This window comes from Euprymna scolopes, chromosome 34, assembly GCF_053919585.1.
Source record: "Euprymna scolopes isolate OS-2025 chromosome 34, ASM5391958v1, whole genome shotgun sequence".
NCBI lineage: Eukaryota > Metazoa > Mollusca > Cephalopoda > Sepiida > Sepiolidae > Euprymna > Euprymna scolopes.
The window spans coordinates 34,342,056-34,360,826 of NC_136515.1; the positions used below are offsets into that span (position 1 = coordinate 34,342,056).

General features: G+C 33.7%; 1 protein-coding gene across 1 annotated transcript in view; it reads left to right on the plus strand.

The window, feature by feature from the left end:
* The first annotated feature begins 1,484 nt into the window (after positions 1-1,484).
* The window catches only part of LOC145259231 (uridine-cytidine kinase-like 1), a 124,690-nt gene continuing 107,403 nt past the window's right edge, over positions 1,485-18,771 (plus strand). The window contains exon 1 of the mRNA XM_080117072.1: positions 1,485-1,568. Within this exon, the coding sequence (XP_079973198.1) occupies positions 1,522-1,568 (47 nt within the window). The 5' untranslated portion in view covers positions 1,485-1,521. The remainder of the gene's footprint in view (positions 1,569-18,771) is intronic.

The following is an 18,771-nucleotide window of genomic DNA, read 5'->3' on the forward strand; positions in this document are numbered from 1 at the left end:
TCGCCTAAAAGCAGTAGAATCTGATTTTATTATGGGGAGCTATGAGTGTAAAAATACAATAATACTCTTTATTTTTTCCTTTTTAAAATGTGCCTTAATATCCCTTCAAAGCGAATGATGAGAATATGAGAAAGTAAAGGTGTGTACACATTATAAATGTTTCTTTTCTGTGTCTTATGTTATACATTAGTACATTAGGGGTCATTTCGAGTAAAAAGTTTATTTACTGTACTCATTTGAACTAGAGAAAATCATAATTAAAATGTGTATGTCTCGTGTAAATAGCTAACGATGAATATGTAATATGGGCGACGTTCAGAAGACCAGACGGGTGATCAAAAAGTCAGATCGAGCGTACCGGAAAACGAAAATTTTCAGGTTTTATTTCAGCTTTAGAGTCTAATAATGTGTTTTATATAAAAAAATTAATATTTTTTATAATTTTTATCTGTTAAATAATTTACGCCGCTAAACTACACATTTGCCCCAAAAATAATGTTAGAACCCCACCGAATATATGTCAGCCCATATGTCACGGTAACATATTGAGCGGGTTTCTAACAGTATTTTGTATAGTATTTTTTATTTTTAACTCATTTTCCCAAACTTACCGTGTTCAAGAGAGAGTAGTCGGGCACGGGCGCCATTTTAAATTTTCCAATACATCGGTAAACACTGTATCTTTTTCGAGCTGAATGAACATGTTACATTAAATAAAAAGGTACTTGTACAGTTTAGTCAAGACATTAAAAAATGAAAATACCGAAAAAAGTTTAAATTGTATGTATCCGTTATAGAACGAAGTTCTCCGGAAAAAAAATTCACTTAATTTCATCAAATAGTTTTTTTTACAGCGGAAACACACGTTTTTATGAGAGCGCGTTGAAGGCAGCCATCTTGGAGTTAAAAAAAATTGTTTGAATTTTAGAAATGCCAAAGGGAGATAACTAAAGTTAAAGCGCTGACACCCCTTCCCATCTCTAATGCTAGCTTTTCTTCCTAAAAATCGAACATTTTGCTCGGTATCATAACAAATTGTTTTTTCGCTGTAAAAAAAACAAAAAACAAACTACTTGATGAAATTAAGTGAAATCTTTTTTCGGAGAACTTAAAAACATCCAGTTAAGTAGAAAAGTAACTTATCTTGCCTTTGATAACATTTATTTGTTATATATTTGTTTTTTGACAACTTTTTCGAATCTATGTGTATATTAATACAAACCCGATAATTTATTAAAATAATTAATTACAAATTCTAGTTTTCTTCTTTTCTTTCTTCTTTAGTGAAAACATTTTTCGGAACTTTCACAAAATTTTCTGTTTTTATTTATTACTACTTAAAATAAAATATTTTCTAGTGATTAATTATTTATTTAATAATTAAAATGGAAATAATAAAAATTAAAAAAAAATATATATATATTGTAAATTTCTTACGATTTATTAAGTGTTTATACATTTTTTTTTTTTTGTGTGATTTGAAGCGGAAGTTAGTGCCGAATAGTAGCGACCAAAAAGAAAATGGAAGGTGAATTTCAATACGATATTCCTAGTTCTGGTTCCGAAAGGTACGTTTTTTTTTAAATTTTAAAACACACAACATTCCAAAACTTAGTATTACCGTATTATCAAAAAGGAAAATAGATTTGAATAAATTAATATTACCGGGCGTTGCGTGTAAGGTATGTGTTAAACGGTTATTTCCAACTTTCATGACATGTGGTTTGTTTTGACGTTTGAATTACAAGAATGGTTACATTTAAAGATAAATGATCCTTTTACGAATATATATATATATATATTATATATGTGTGTGTGTGTGTGTGTGTGTATATATATATATTCCTTATGGGTTATTGTTACAAAGTTGCACAATGTACCTATTTACTATGCCTCCCCACGGGACAGAGTTAGACACCAGGGTCGTTTTTTAACGTGGAGAAAAGGTACAAAAATAAAAATTGTCTCAGTCGTGAAGGATTTCTCCTCCACTGAAAGAGAACAAGAAATAGAAGTGCAGCATCTGAAGAACAGATACTACACTTATTTTGTTTGTGATATTTTATCACTCGTTAAATATTTCTTTTTTAAGGTTAAGTCCCTTAAATTAGAAGTGAAATTCCCAACAATTTTATTTTGATTCTTATATAGATCAGCCCCCATGGCTGTATATATTGACTTGGAGAAATTCGCTAGGAAATGAGTTACGAAAGACGACCACACAAAATGAAAGTCTGGTTAATGAAACGAAAGATAGAAAATGATTTTTTTTTTTTTTTTTACTTTTAATATTTTTTAAACTGATTCATTGTATTTTTGTCGATTAACCCTTTTTCCCATTGGATTACTTATTCATGTGATGATACTGAAAAACTTGGCAGAAAAGAAAGAAAACGGTACTTAGAGAAGGTATCGTGCTATTTTATTATTTTTTTATAATCTTTCAAGTTAAATCCAAGTTTTATAGTATCTTATGTTTTTTGAATTAGGTGAATAGTTTCAATTTGAAACTATTCTGTAGTTTCACCTTATTCAAATTAATTTGACTCAAAACACCCTTCCATTCCTCAGGTTAATGGGTTTCTAAATATTAACGTTATTATTTCAGCACGGTACCTTCTTTGCATAAGTACCAAGAAAACAATTTTAGAATTTAACGTAGGGAATCAGTTTTGTATATAAATTCAACGTAAGAGTGTAAAATCACTTAAGCATTTGATTTGTTTGATTCTGATGGCCGTAAGCATGTGTGGTGGCGACCAGACCAGGTGAGGAGTACAAAGATAAGTGTGTCATACCGAGGCCACCTAGAGGAAGAAGGCCTGTTAACTGAAAAATGCCTGCAGGCAATGTAGGATTTGTCAAACTGTTACTGTTGATACTATATGAAGGCATTTTTAAAACGAGCATTAAAACATGTTGAAAAAAGAAAGGAACCCAATTCGATTAATAATGAAACTGAACTTTATTCAATATAAAATATTAATATCGACGTTTTTTTTATGTTTATTTATTTATTTTTTTACATAGGCATCACCACTTATCAAGGCCCAGGGGCCACTCGAGGATAAGGGTTAAGGAGTGTACAGTAGTCAATTGGACAATATAGTAATTGTCAGTAATGGAAATTAAGTAAATTTGTTAACTTAAGGGGAACGGCTTATCAAGAACTTGTTTACATTGAACTTGAAGACAACCATATTGTAGTCAGCTGGAAAACAGAAGACAGTTCAACAGACACGCAGTTCTAAGAAAGAAGCTTTATTCATGGAATCTACATTTAGGTTTAGACACAGATAAAGAGTGGGGGGAATTATTGGTAATGTTTTCAGTTAGACGAGTGTTTCTTGTGAAAGTGTGGCGAGGCGGAACCATAGTTTGAAGCTCAGTCTAGCACTTGTCATGAAAATAACGATAAAACAAACTCGCTACATCTCTTCTGTGAGATAGAGGTTGCAGGGAAGAAAAAAAGGACATCTCCTATGAGGCTACAAAGTCTATTTTGAACTCTATCAAGGCAGGGTAAGTCCTTTCTAGCAGCTCCTGTTCAGATGTGGCAACAGTACTCCATCCTTGGATGAACTTGGCTCTTGTGGTGATCTTCATGTAAAAAAGAAGAAAAAAAAAAGAATCCCACCAGTGGCTTTGGCAACAGATTTGATGTACGTATTCCATTTCAGATTAGGAGTAAAGGTCAAGCCCAGAAGCTTGTTAAAATATGAGGCCTCTCCAAGACGAGAGCCATTCATTTCAATTGATGCCAGATGGGAATTAAAGCATTGATGATGTAAAGATAGGTTGATTTTTAGATGAATTAAAAGTAACCAGCCACTCCTTTCCCATTTTACCACGTGCTCAAGATCAGAGGAGAGAGAATCGGAGAGAACTTGGTTGTTTACGGTCTTAGATGTGCTACCATAAATGGTAGTGTCGTCAGCATAAAATGTCTACGAATGATGTAAGGATGTGATTTGGAAGATCATTAATGTAAATCAGGAAGAGAGTTGGGCCCAAGATGGAACTGAGGGACTCCAGCATTAATACTGTGAGTTTCTGATTTTTGCCCATCAACTACTACTCTTATGAACTTATCAGAGAGAATGATAATGGATAATTAAGAAGACATTTCCAGCTATACCATAGCTGGAGATCTTGTGAAGTAAACCTTTATGCCATACCCTATCAAAGGCTTTTGATATGTCAAGAGCAATTGCCCTAGAAAGGTTGCCTCTGTCGAGAGATTTGCTAATCCTATGAGATATAACTGTAAGCACATCTGCTGTAGATTTAGCAGAACAGAAACCATATTGAGTGTCACTAAGAAGGTTATTTTTGTTGAGATGGTTGATTACTTCTGTATTTAACACAGATTCCAGCAACTTACTCATGATGCACAGGAGACTTATTGGCCTGTACTGAGAGGGGGATGAGCGATCACCTGAATTCTTAAATACAGGGCATACTGATGAGATTTTCCAGGGTGATGGGAAGCTATTCTCCTTAAGACAATGTTTAAACAGTTTTGTAAGTATGGGTGCTAGTTTTGGTTGAAGTTTTTGATTAGCTTGGCAACATCACGTACAGATATATGTATATCACATAGCGTGTTTTCTGATACAGGAGGAAATATTGGGGGTTGGTGACCTTGGTCGGAAAGGGTAGAATTAGCTGCAAAGTTCTTGGCTTTGTCTGATGCTGACGAGATTACCTCAGGTCCATTGATGATAGTTGGGATAGAGCACACGCTTCTGTTCAGGATTCTGTTTGCTATTTGCCAAAACTAGTGGGAACCAAGCCACTGCTCAGCTACTTTGGACTTGATAGACTGAGCATACAACTCTCTTGCGTTTTTTATTTTTCACAATGGTTGCTGGCAGTTCTGAAAGCAGCTTTTGTCTGAGTACATCTATTACATTGGAAGCAATGGAAAAAGTGATTTCTGTGCGTAATGACAGCAGCACATTCTGGAGAGAACCACGCCTGGCTGTTAGGTTTTCACTGGAACTTTTTCGATATATGAAATACCTACAATTAACCATTTTGTCAGGTCTGATACTATAAAGGCCATATCCTTTTTAAATATGGAACGCAGAGGTAGATCTGATATAAATGTACAGAAGCTATCCCAGCCTGCCATAGAGTATCTATATACTGTACATCTAAAGACTTTTTACATTTCATTTTTATCTTAATTGATACAACAGAGTGGTGAGAAGATCCAAGTGGAGACAGAACAGAAACTGAACATAGTTCAGGGCAAGATGTGAGAAAAAGGTCTAGGAGACTTGCATACTGGCTGTCAGTCAGGCACACTGGTGGGTTTGTGAACAATGAGTGAGGTCATAAGCAATGGAGAAATCGTGACAGAACCTTCCCTCATCATCAGTCTTCTTTGAGTGGGTTAACCATTCCACATTGTGAACATTAAAGTCTCCACATACGTGAATGTTAGCTGAAGGATAACCAGATAGGACATCGTAAATCTTCTAAGATATGCTTTTAAAGATAGTGACTCGGCTGTTTTGAGGGTGATAGAGAGTAAATATAAACGCAGTAGTGTGAACAAGTGCAACCCGAAAGCACATATAGGGTAAGTTAGGATCTTCTCTGGAGATGTCCCTACCACATGGAAAGTAATATTTAATATAGGCACATATTCCATGCCCATGGCGATCTTGAGGGTCAGATTTGGAAGTTAAGTTAGAGTATCCTTTAATTACGAACTCATCTAGGGGAAATAGTCTGTCTAATGCCAGTTTTGCTTAGGAATAATAGGTCTGGTTTAGTCCCCTGTAATTGTGTTTCAACCTCTGGAAGGTTAGAATGTAGACCCCTGATGTTGGAGAAGGAGACATGGTAGTGGGGGTTTACGTTGGAAGTTGAAGATCCGAGTTTAATCGTGTATTGTTTCTTGAAACTTTTCATGATGGAGTTTTGGGATTTGTGAACTAGGTCGACAGACTTGCTTAGAGCAGGACAGAGAGGGAAAGTAAGAGAGAAAAAGAAACAAAGAATTTTTTTTTTCTGTAGCACATAAGGTAAAGCCGTAACAATTACCCACTATTATGGCATAGAGAGACCCCCACCAGAAGCTACTGCATGGTCCAGAATCCATTCACCAAATGGCAATACAGCAGCCCCAGTACTTTGCACCTGTTGAGAGGACAGCCTCCTTAGTGGTTAATCCAAGATTCGGGTCTCTGACTATCAGGCGGATAACGTTAGCCCAGATAAAATGTTTACCTCCAGCACCCTTACTAGTGACATGGCTACAAGGCTAGACATAGAAACAGAAAATTTCCGATATCTCTGACAACTGTTCACGCAAAATACTGCCAACCTAAAATACAGCTTTTTCTTCTCCCTTTGTCAGAAAAATCACTCATTAAAAATGAGGATTGAGGGACAAATAAAGAGAAGCAAGAGTAATGGGAACTGCCGATAATGCATCTACAATCCATTAAAAACTTAACTTGCTAGATATCAAGACATCTGTGGACGAGAACATTATTAAGTAAAACAAATCAAACAAATGAAAAACTGAAATAAATACGTAAATATTAACATTTGCAGTTAAAAATAACATTAAATAGTGCAACACGCTTATCTGCCAAAGTCTTCTATTTATTCTACAAATTATTAAAGACGCTTCACTTTGAATACGTTCAGCATTCTAAACATTTAAAAAAACGTGATTCTTGTTCCAAGAGTTTTATTAGTAACATATAAGGCTACAGGAAATGGGGGAGGGGGTTGTAAAGAGAATAGAATTACTTAATTTTAAAACAATATACAATCTAATACTGATAAAACTGAATTATGAATTTAGGAAACAAACAATTAAAGAAATTGAACACAAACAACTCTTGGCTTTCAGGACAAGATCACAGTGTAGTATCTGTTCTGATACTACACTTCACCTTTTCTCTTCTGTCGGTGGAGGAGAAATCCTTCATAACTGAGACAATTTTTATTTTTGTTCCTATCCAGAGTGCTCCTTATTGGGGAGCTGGATTTTTCCCCCACAAGATTATATGTTGAAATAATACAGAAATTATATTTAAAGTTTTGGTTTTCTGTTCCTCTATGTCCATTTTTTCCATGTTTTTCATCAAAATGTGTAGCGTATTTTCATCAGTTACATGGTTAGGAATCCTATACTCCACTATAGTCTCCATTTTCATATCAGTGCAGAATACATGAATACGAAAATGAAGTTCACATAACTAAAGAAATAATCTTACCATGATGTGAACATTGGTTAAAAACTAAGAAAATTTAGTAAACATCTACGATATTAAATTAGGGTGGTGGTGAATTTGGGAGGGGACATTATTATTATTATTATTATTATTATTTCACTCACTACGGGTTGTCTCACAGGCCATCATCATTGATCACTCACTGGCAGTAACCTGTGGTGTTCCCTGGAGACCGAGTGACAACAAGTCTGCCCAGATTTCCAGTGTTCCCCCACCTCTTGACCACTCGTGCAGATGATTGCATGTTATTGCAACGGCCGTTTGCTATTGATTTCTTGTTGGCATCAGCCATTGCTGTTTCCTGGAGTTTGGTGACAAAATGCCGCCTTCTACGGTACCAGATTTGAACTGCACACTTCCAGTAGAGATCTGGTTAGTACTCTCCCACCTCCATCTTTCCATCCTCCTTGACCAGCTAGTTGATGTGGAACCAGTAGATGTCATCTACATCAGTTTTTTTTTATTAGCATTGCTATAATAATAATAATAATAATAATGGTTCTTGTGCAGTGTATGCACTGTGTTATATTTTAGATAGTATTTCCAAGATAAATTAAATTTTTATGGTATCTTTTTTCATTAAATTGTTGAAAGTGCAGAATAGTTAGAAAGCCCCTCCCCCTGTTAAGAAAGGCTTTCTAAATGTTATTATTTCAGCAGGGTGCGTACAACATTTACTCGTACTTCATGGGAAACGTGGACCCTGCGTAAACAGTGTTTTTATTTATTTCTCCCTGTAAGCGCATGCACAAAAGATTTTCTTTGGTTTATTTAATCACGAAAACTTTTTTGCAGGTACTATTTGAGGCCAAAAAGGGCGAGGGGGGGGGGGACATTATTTGAATATGTATGAAAAAAAATTTAACAAAAAAAAAAAAAAAAAATTTTTAATGGAGAAAATAATAAAAAATTAAAATGAAATAAATAAAAACAAGCACAAAATAAAAGTATGTATCAAATTTACCCCCAAAAAATGAAAAAAATTTTTTTTAAATAAATACACACACAATTTTTTAAAAAAAGTCTGAGCTATATACGAAGAAAGTGAAAGTAAAAGCTTTCAGGGAGCAATCATTAAATAAAAACACTGTTTATGCAGGGTCCACTTTCCCCGTGAAATACCCATTTATTCATAAGATAAAACACAAGAAAATATGTTAACTAAAATATAATGTGCTTTTTATTTTTAGTTCATATTAAAACTTTAATTAAAACTGATTAGTTAATTAATTTTTAAGATGAATCTGTGTTTGTATGTCTCTGGAGAGAATTTCCTATTTCATTTCCCAATTCAGTCATGTAAATTATTTACAGATAAAATGTGATAAAACAAACAAAAACTTTTAAGTTTTAAATATATTTCAAAGAAATAAATTATGCCCGCATTGATCGTTTTGGTTAAATAAAAAAATAAAAAATTGTGAAAAATGTTCCTAACTTTAAAATATTTGAAAATACTCAATGAAAAGTTTTATTATTAAAAGAACGGACTGAAAAATATTCTCCTATTAAAATTATTTGTTTTGCAGCTTAAAAAATAATAAAATGAATTATTCGATTTTCTTCGATAGATATGTAAGAAAATTTTCAAAATATTTCACTTACTGTTATAATTTGTTAGATTAAAATTATCGCAGTATGCAATTATATAATTATCCAAATGTTTTATTTAGAAAAATAAAACATGCACGTTTGAATTACCTTCATAAAATTACCACAAGGAGCAACGAAAAATATTTTTATGGCTATTAGCTTGTAAAGGGCAACAAAGATGGTTTTTTTATGGCTATTAGTGTGGTCACATGGTTGAACACAAGAAACTTTAGGCACCATATATGTTGATCTGGTAATGACGTCACACTGTCATGTTCATTGGCCTTTACTCTCGGTAGCCTCGGTTCCAGTGGAAGCTCTGTTAAACTCCATGCCCAAGAGAGTAAAGGCAGTTTTGGATAATGATGGTGTCCACACAAAATATTGAGAGTTGACATGTATGTTAATATTGACAACTTTTCATAAAGGTTCGTGTACTCACTTTTGTTGCTAGGAATTTAGCTTTTAATGGCTATATTTTGAGGGCAAAATAAACTAACTGTTATATATGCTGCTGACCGACTATTCATTGTGTGAAAAAATCATTTTTTCAGTGTTGTCCCATGAAGAGATATACTTAAATATTTGAAGAAATGCAAGGGGTGTACGCACTTATGTGATGCACTGTATATATATGCACATTTTGAAATGAGCATACTAATATAATGAACATTTAAAGTTTTTATCAACACAATGTATATTAAATGAATTTTTTTCTCCTGCATACATTTTTCACAATAAAAGGCACACACATTCGTCACAGATGTCATATATCAACCAACTTCCCTCGTATATTCTCTCCAGAGACAATCATAAATAACCAAGTTGTTCTGGATTTTTGAGATGAAAATTGATTATTCGTATCATTGATTACTGTTCTGATCTGGGGTGTTATTTTTGTGCTTCAATGCAGCCCACAACCTTTTTCAGGTGTATCTTGTCAAACTAATCTTTCTGTTGAACTCTGAAACCTGCACAGCATTTCAAGCTGAACCTTTTATTTAATGCACAGGAGTTGCATGCTCTTGTTTTGTCAGTTATCATACGAGTAGATGTCCTAAGTAATTCACAATTGTATATTAAATGTCATTTACACTGAGGATTAAACCTCCAACCTCGAAGAGTAATTTTTACAATTAACCAAGCTCTAGTCCATCACCTTGATTTTTGACTTCTGGATTAGACAAACCCATTCTACAGCAGATATCCTAACTGTAATCTCTTAACGTATATACTATACACTGAACAAAGTAGGGGAGAGCAGAGCGGTAGCCCTAGATATATCCAAGTCTTTTGACAGAGTATGGCACGATGGTCTTCTGAGGGAAATCAGATTGTACAGTATCATTGAACGAATACTTAACATAATTAAATCCTTCTTAAATAAGAGAAGAATCCAGGTTGTCCTCGACTATCGTGCATCTAAACAATGATATAAATGCGGGTGTACCTCAGGGGTGTACTCTTAGACCTTTATCATTCCTAATATTCATAAATGCTGTCCCTGATAAAATTGTTTCTGAGATGGGTATATTTGCTGATGACACCATGCCCTGTAACAGGCATGAGAGGAAAACAAATGAACACATATCTAAGGAAATGGCAGAAACACTAGAGGATGACCTCCAATCTGTAGTGGAATGGGGACAAAAATGGATGGTCACATTCAATACTGTCAAGACTTAAGCTTGTTTTCTTCAATAATTACAAGAAACCTTCTAAATCACTAATAGCTATGGCTAAAGATACACTACCTAAAAGTACTTCTTTCAAACTTCTCGACTAAATGTTCACGGGGAACATGAGTTGGAACAGATACATTAAGAGCATTGCCAGGGCCACTGCGAGGAAGGTTGGCTCTCTCCTGTACCTCTACAATGCCACCATTCGCCCATTTATGAAGTATTGTTGTTACATTTGGGCTGGTGTATCTGCTACTAGTTTCTCGCTCCTGGACAGTGTTCAAAAGAGAATTACCAACCTGATAGGTCCTGAACTGTCATTCAAGCTTCAACTTCCGTCCCATCAACAAAATGCTGCATCTCTCTGCCTGTTTTACAAGTATTTTAATGGTGGATGCTGATGAACTCAATGTAAATACCTCCCGACAAACTAGACAGCAAAATTCCACCCCTACACAGTAGAAATCCCGAGATGTAGGAAAGCCTTCTATTCTAATAGTTTCTTCCCCAGAACTGCTAGGCTCTGGAACTCCTTTCAGAGTTCCTGTTTTCCCGACTGTACTGACATGCAGAAGTTCAAGTGTAATGTAAACAGACATCTTACTGCTCAACTCCCGACATTGTATCCCTGCAACTTATGTGCCCGATAGTAGCCCCCTACATCAAAGTGGCACTGTGCCTTGTTTGGGGTGAAAATAGAATTTAAAAAAAAAAAAAAATCTTTTAATGAATTTTACCAAGTACTTTATCCACTTCACCACATGTTCTTGCCTGTGCTATCCTCACGAATTAAATAAAAGTTTCATTTGAAATTCCAACAAGATACACCTGAAGAAGATCAGAGGTTTCATTTGCAAAGCATTTTGAAAATTACATCCAAGATGAGAATAGTAGTCTGAATAATTCAAATTATCAATCCTCATCTAAAAAAATTCAGAAACAGTAAAAATCTTTTAATAAAATCACTGTTTTTATGACTGGAAAAATTTGTTTTTGAAAAGTCAAAGATACAAATCGCAAAACATAATTCATCATGTCGGTTGATTTATAGAAATATAATCGATTGATAATTGTTTACATTTAAATTCTTTTGAAATATTTATATCGATTTATTTATATATTCAATTCATGTTTTGCACTTAGTAGTTGTCTAAATATGTTACTAAAAAATTCATATTAAATTATGGAATTACATCAGTAATTTAATTTTTCATATAAATTATTTCTGATGCCCCAAAGAAGAAGAAAACCTCCACCATTGACTTTTTATTATAAAGTGGAGTATTTCTTTCTGAATTTATTTCAGGTGATGAAATTAAGTCTTGGGTGGTTGTCCGACTTGCTATTTGCTTTCTTACTTCCCTCCTCACTTGAAATAGTTTCATATTAGGACAGGATAAAAAAAGAATGTTTTAATAGCTAATATTTGTGCAATGAGATATAAGTATATATATATATATATATATATGAGACACTATATGTTCATGTGATAGTGTGCATTCATTATGAAGTCCAAAATGGCTGGGCCAATTTTTATGAAATTTCACACAAATGTACTTTATGTGCCTGGTAATATTCTTAAATGGGTTTTGTATTAAAATACATTCGATAAATATCGAAAATCAATCATCAAAAAAATTATTAAAGCAGGAACAGTCAGATTTTGACCGAAGTTAACACTTTTATACAGCCTAACATCACAAGTGCATTTGAGAAATTTTATCATTGCACAAGCCAAAGGGCCTGGTGTAAAAAAAATCAACAGTAGGTTCTTTAATAAAACAGAGGCACATTCGAAATGAATATTTTTGTTTAGAGCACAATCAAATCATGATACTTGACATTTGCATCTTGAACTTTAATTAAAATTAATTAAAAATAATTTCATAAAATCAACAGTAGGTTCTCTACTGCAATGTATTGTGGACTATGACACTGCAAGGAGGCATGTGAGCTTCCTCCTGATGTTCGACAGTGAATTCCTGAATAGAGTAAGCAATCAATTGATTTGATTGAAAAAATGGGCAAATTCACTGATTTTGGTGACAAAAGTATTGGAAGTGTAGAACATTCAATAATCTTCATTCAATTTCAAGCAATGTTGGATCTTTCTGTTAAGATTCAACTAATTAACTGACCATACATGAGAATACAATTGTGAATTACTTAAGACTTCTACCCAATCATAGCTGATGGAATATGAAATAACATGTTCTCTTTGAAATTCTGTCCTGATTACTGAGTTTGACAACATACACCTGAAGATTTGAGATTATATCATCTGAAACATTGTGAAAATAATATGCAAGATCAATAGTCCGAATAATCCAATGCTAAACTGAACATAATAATATTGAAACAAAGCTGTTAGATGTAAGGGTGGGTAACGTGGGCTATATTTACTTTTATGTAAAGAGGATGGAAATATTCCCAACAGTTTCTTTGGAGTATTTTAAAGAGTTGTTAGCGGGCGTATAATATGGTCACAACATCCTACTTGAAAATTCAAATATTTGCATCGAATTTGATTCAAACAGCAATTAAAGATTTTCTGAATTCAATTTCTCCTTAAGACTTCCCATGCCTTAAATTTCATAGATTTTGTAGAATGAGGATTGAATCAACTTCCAGAAAAATGTAATGTTACAATTTTCCTGAGTACTTTATCTTATAGTTCAATCTTCAGTACGGGCGACACTCAAAAATACAGCTACAAATTACTTAGGACTTTACCCTGTTGTGGCTGATGGAATGAGAATACGCTATTCCTGCGGAAATTCTGTGCAAATTTTCAAGTTCAACAGAAAAATTCCTGAATTTGACAAGATACACCTGAAACAGTGAAAGATTAAATCAATTAAAATGTTGTGAAAATAACACTCAAGATGAGAACAGTAATCGAAAGATAACCAGGCATATTTATCCACTTATCAGTTTGTGGATTACCATGCTATCCATGCTGATACTTAGTGTCAGTTTAACCCCCATTGCATTATCACCAACTATTTATCGTTTAATAGATATCCCAAAACCAAAATTTTATTTTAATCATATCTATAAACTTTCAATATAGGATCATCTTTGTAAGACAAACAATGTTATCAGATTTATTTGAGTAAAAAAAGTTATGAGTGCTTAAAGTTTTTTGGAGATTATGAAATTTGCTGTCTTGTGTGCTATTTGTTCACAATCTAAATTTCATAGTGTATAACTAAAAATACAAGATTTGAACAAGTGAATAATTCTTACAAATGTAAAGTCACCTTGTGGTAGATGAAAATCAAACATAATGGAAGTAATAAAGTGAGCTTGGACATTAGGCGAAATCCCATTACAACTTGAAAAACAAAAGATATTTTAACAGCTAACCCAACTGAATCTTCTTAATGATTCATAGCACAGTAGAGATCAAGCTAAGTTTTTCTTTTTATAAAATTAAATCTCCTCCCCCTCCAAAAAAAAAAACCCCTCAGATTTTGACTATGTAAAAATAGACAGTAGCAGCAGTTAAATATGTTGGTAATATTAGAAAGTAAAGTCCAAAGAAAGAATTCCCAACCGTTACGTTTTCCTTCTCACAATTCTCGGTATCAAACCCCAGTGCACATCAGGTCAGAACTTACTTTTGCCAAAGAGACAACCTCTCTCTCTCTCTCTCTCTCTCTCTCTCTCTCTCTCTCTCTCTCTCTCTCTCTCTCTCTCTCTTTGACACACAGGCTTATTATTTGAAAAATCGACTGCATCTCATTTACATATTTCCCCCAACACTCGCTACCAGCCATTCATAAATAGCAGCAGCAGTCATTTTTTGTTCTTTATCCCTTTCCTGAAATGGACGGCACATTGTATAAGGTCAGGTTTGTACTATTTTTAATCAGAGTAACAGAATTTGATAATAGGTCAAAAATATGATCAGCTAAAATTTTCAAATGTAAAACAACTAAATATAGAATTTTAAGCTTATCATATTGGTGATGGTTTTTCTCTAAGATGGGATTGTTTTGATATGTATAGATATAAACAATATTGTACACATTACACTAAAAAACACTAACATCTAATATATATATATTCAGCATTACTGAAAGTTGTAACCTAATTTGAACCTGGAAAAATAAACTTCATGATACACAACAACAAAAAATTGTACATTTATAAAAGAAAAGATTAATTTTTGTTTAAAAATGTTATCTAAATAACATTAAAAAATAAATGAGCTATCACAAGTAGAAATTAAAGGGAATTTCACTACATTTATGCCTTTTCACGCATGAAACGGATTTGTTTGTGATATGTACAAGCTATCTTGTGGCTGTGAATATAGTGACATGATTAAACCTTTCAATGAAGATGCAATCGGCTAGTTTACAACAGTTCAATTGGTTGTGTGAGTTTTGCTCTCGCCAGTTTTTTACCCTTATTTCAGAAATAGCATCACAACAATCAAAAGAATGTTCCGAGCAGAGTTGCATGAGATGTTTAACCAATTGCAATTCTGTCAGAGACTGACCACTTGTCGACCTGAGAGCTCGGCCAATCCATTTCTGATGTCCACCGATATGCTTGCATCTCCCAGGCGAAAGTATGGAGAATTATATCACAAATTAATCTACCTTCTGGGTGACAAACTGCATAGCCAAACTATTGACAATGTTGCTAACAGAAGGACAGTACATATGAGTATAACAGAATTTCAAACAGAACCCGTTACATAGAGTATATGCTGAAAACTACTTTTTCAGATGCACTGTTCGTTTTGCATCGAAAACAGGGATGAATTAGATGAACCAGAGAATTGATAGATGTATGTTCTTCCAACATCTGGAAATTAGCAGAATTAGTGGGATTTGTTGGTAGAGTTATCAGATTATGAAGTTGTCAATGGCTTCCTAAAGAATATCTCAATCATCATCCAGTAGTTGCTTCGCAAGATGCAATGGATGGTAGAGAGCTGCCTACTACCACTTTTTTTGCTCAACACACACCTCCAAACACTCAGGCAATACCGGGCACCTAAGCTAGTATATAATAAGTCTAAGGTTATTGTTGTCAGTGGAGGAAACGTATCTATGAATAATATTTTTTATGGTCTTTTCTTCCAGTTTAAATCCTGGTTAGATTAGAAAACGTTAATTGTATTGCGATTTTGATGTTGACCGGTATTTGTGTTGGTGTTTTTTAAGTTCCGGGGCATTGGTCTTATTTGCTGATCGACTATGTAGTTTGGAAATCCGTTATTGATGAGGACTTGCTTGATATCTTTTAGTTTGAGTAGTAGTGTTTTTTGTCTGAGGAGATTAGGTTGGCATGGTTAAAGTTTTTGATTATGGCTATCTTATATCGGGGGGGGGGGGGGCATTCGCTCTTAAAATTTAGTAGGCAGGAGTTAAGGCTAGTAGATTTTTTGGAGTTGGGTTAGGGTGTTGTTAGAAGTGTCAATGAAGACGTCAACGAAAGGAATTTTATTAACATTCAGTTCTATGGTGAATTTAAGTATGGGATTATCTTGAAAGAGGTCCTTCAGTCTTAGTATTTGTTCATTATATGCTAGGATATCATCATCATACCGTACATAGAGAGTTTGCTGGTGTTATTATATATTTCGTTTTCGAGGTCACTCCTGTAGAACTCTCTAATAATTGAAGTATTTTTTGTTGATTTAAAGAGAGAGAGTTGGGTTGTTGTATACGTTAAGGATTATATCACTTTTTATATATATTTTTTTTTACAGGAACATTTGTGAATAGACTTTCTATGTCGAGGTAGGCGATGACTTTGTTGTCAGGTTGTTTTGCTTTTTTGTTGTAGTTCTTGTGTTGATTTAACACTGTATTTACTAGGTAAATATGGGTGAATGAGATAATTGAGTATTTTGGTTAGAGTGGGGTGGTATCTTGTGATGGGTCATAAGGGAGAGTTCGGTTTATGTGTATATATTTATAGACAACAAAAACACTTCTATAAATATTCAAAAATCAGTTTTTGAATTAATAATTCAGACAGTTTAGAAAGTACTTGGAGCTACAGTAATTATGACGACTACATCAGCCAGTTAATGCCTGAAATAAGAAAATTAGTTAGGTTGGAAAGGATCCAAATACAAATGAGTAGATATGAATTGTCTGTGTTATTCAATGAAATATGCTAAAAAGAAAAAATTCTGCCCAAGTGTGTGTGTACATTATTTATATGTGTATATATATATATATATATATATATATATATATAATTATTTTTTTACTATAATAATTAAATACCTACAGATACTAGTGTTTCATCCTTTCAGGATTCTTCAGTGCAGGGTGTCACGATTACTACCAGTCGAACGATTCGAACCCCGCGACACGAGACATCTCTGGCTCGATTAGCGGAGGCCGCATCCATTCGGCTACCATTAACCGTGTGAAATAGCGTTGAATTTTAAACATTTTAATTTAAATGTTCATTACGTCAGACAGACAGTAATCAAATCGTTATACGATGATCTACGCATAAGAGCTAAATTGACCGACTTTTAATTCAACTGAAAGTGCTCAACGATAAGAAACAAATTTCTTAAAGGGGCTGTCATAATTATTTTTTTACTATAATAATTAAATACCTACAGACACTAGTGTTTCATCCTTTCGGGATTCTTCAGTGCAGGGTGTCACGATTACTACCAGTCGAACGATTCGAACACCGCGACACGAGACATCTCTGGCTCGATTAGCGGAGGCCGCATCCATTCGGCTACCATTAACCGTGTGAAATAGCATTGAATTTTAAACATTTTAATTTAAATGTTCATTACGTCAGACAGACAGTGATCAAATCGTTATACGATGATCTACGCATAAGAGCTAAATTGACCGACTTTTAATTCAACTGAAAGTGCTCAACGATAAGAAACGAATTTCTTAAAGGGGCTGTCATAATTATTTTTTTACTATAATAATTAAATACCTACAGACACTAGTGTTTCATCCTTTCGGGATTCTTCAGTGCAGGGTGTCACGATTACTACCAGTCGAACGATTCGAACCCCGCGACACGAGACATCTCTGGCTCGAAAGTTATATATATAAAACGGTCCCCTATTATCAGGTTTAAAACCGATGGTACCTATGACTTATCTCCTCTAAACTTTCTGTAAATAAAAACATAAATAATACTCTACTTATTTTCAGAAATTTTACTTATAATAGAACACTCTGCTGGGATCATTTTTTTCAAAAAAAAAAAATATATATATGTATAAACTTTATAAAGATTTATATATTGTAATCAAAATTTATTCATAAGATTTTCCTGAATGGTGGAGGTGATACCTAGGAGCATAAAATCCGTAAGCAAATAAGTTGTGAAATAATAATTGATTTTGATAAGTTACTAGTACAAAAGAATGACAACTTTATCTGTTTTTATGATGAAAAGATGTAGTTACAATGGACCCTATTCGAAAATTCAATAAAAAAGTATGAATTTTTCTAATTAGTTGACAGCTATCATCTGTCATTTCAAATAAAAAATTAGCTATTAGCCATATGATTCCCCACTTGACAAAGCCAATCACCCCAACATTATTTCCATGATATTCTCCCCTGGCCATGTCATTGTATCTCACATTGATGGTTAGTGAGGTATGGGTCAGGGGTTCACAAGTATAAAAATAAATAAATAAAACACAAAAGACACACACTCCCACACAAAAAACATATTTTCTAGAAATTCATTGGTGAAACAGATTAACATATGAAGTTTTTGTTTTGAAAACTATAATGGTCAATGTAATAGGGGAAAATTAAATTTACATTTTTATATATAGATGCGTTTTTACGACTTTTACGCTCATCATTCAAGTTATATTTTTACACTGCTGAGGATGGGGGGGCAGGTTGGGAAATTTATCTTGGTGTCAACATTTTTTTTTTTTGCCACATATCTATAGTTTAAAAAAAGAAAAGAAAAAACATTTAATCAGTTAAAACCTGACAAAAAACATCTACCGTAACATGCTGATTTCAAATTTGTCATTAATTTTGCTCAGAGAACACCTATTAACAATTGGTATATGGTTAGACACACACGGTCATCTTCGCTTTGTTGATGTGAAAAGAGGTTTCTTTTTTCAACTTAATGTCATTTGAGACTTGAAGTCAAGGATTTTCAATCTCTGTTTACTTTTTATAAGAATTACTCTTTGTCCAATCAAAACTGTTCTTTTTTAGTGTACATTCAAAGTATTCTCTTGC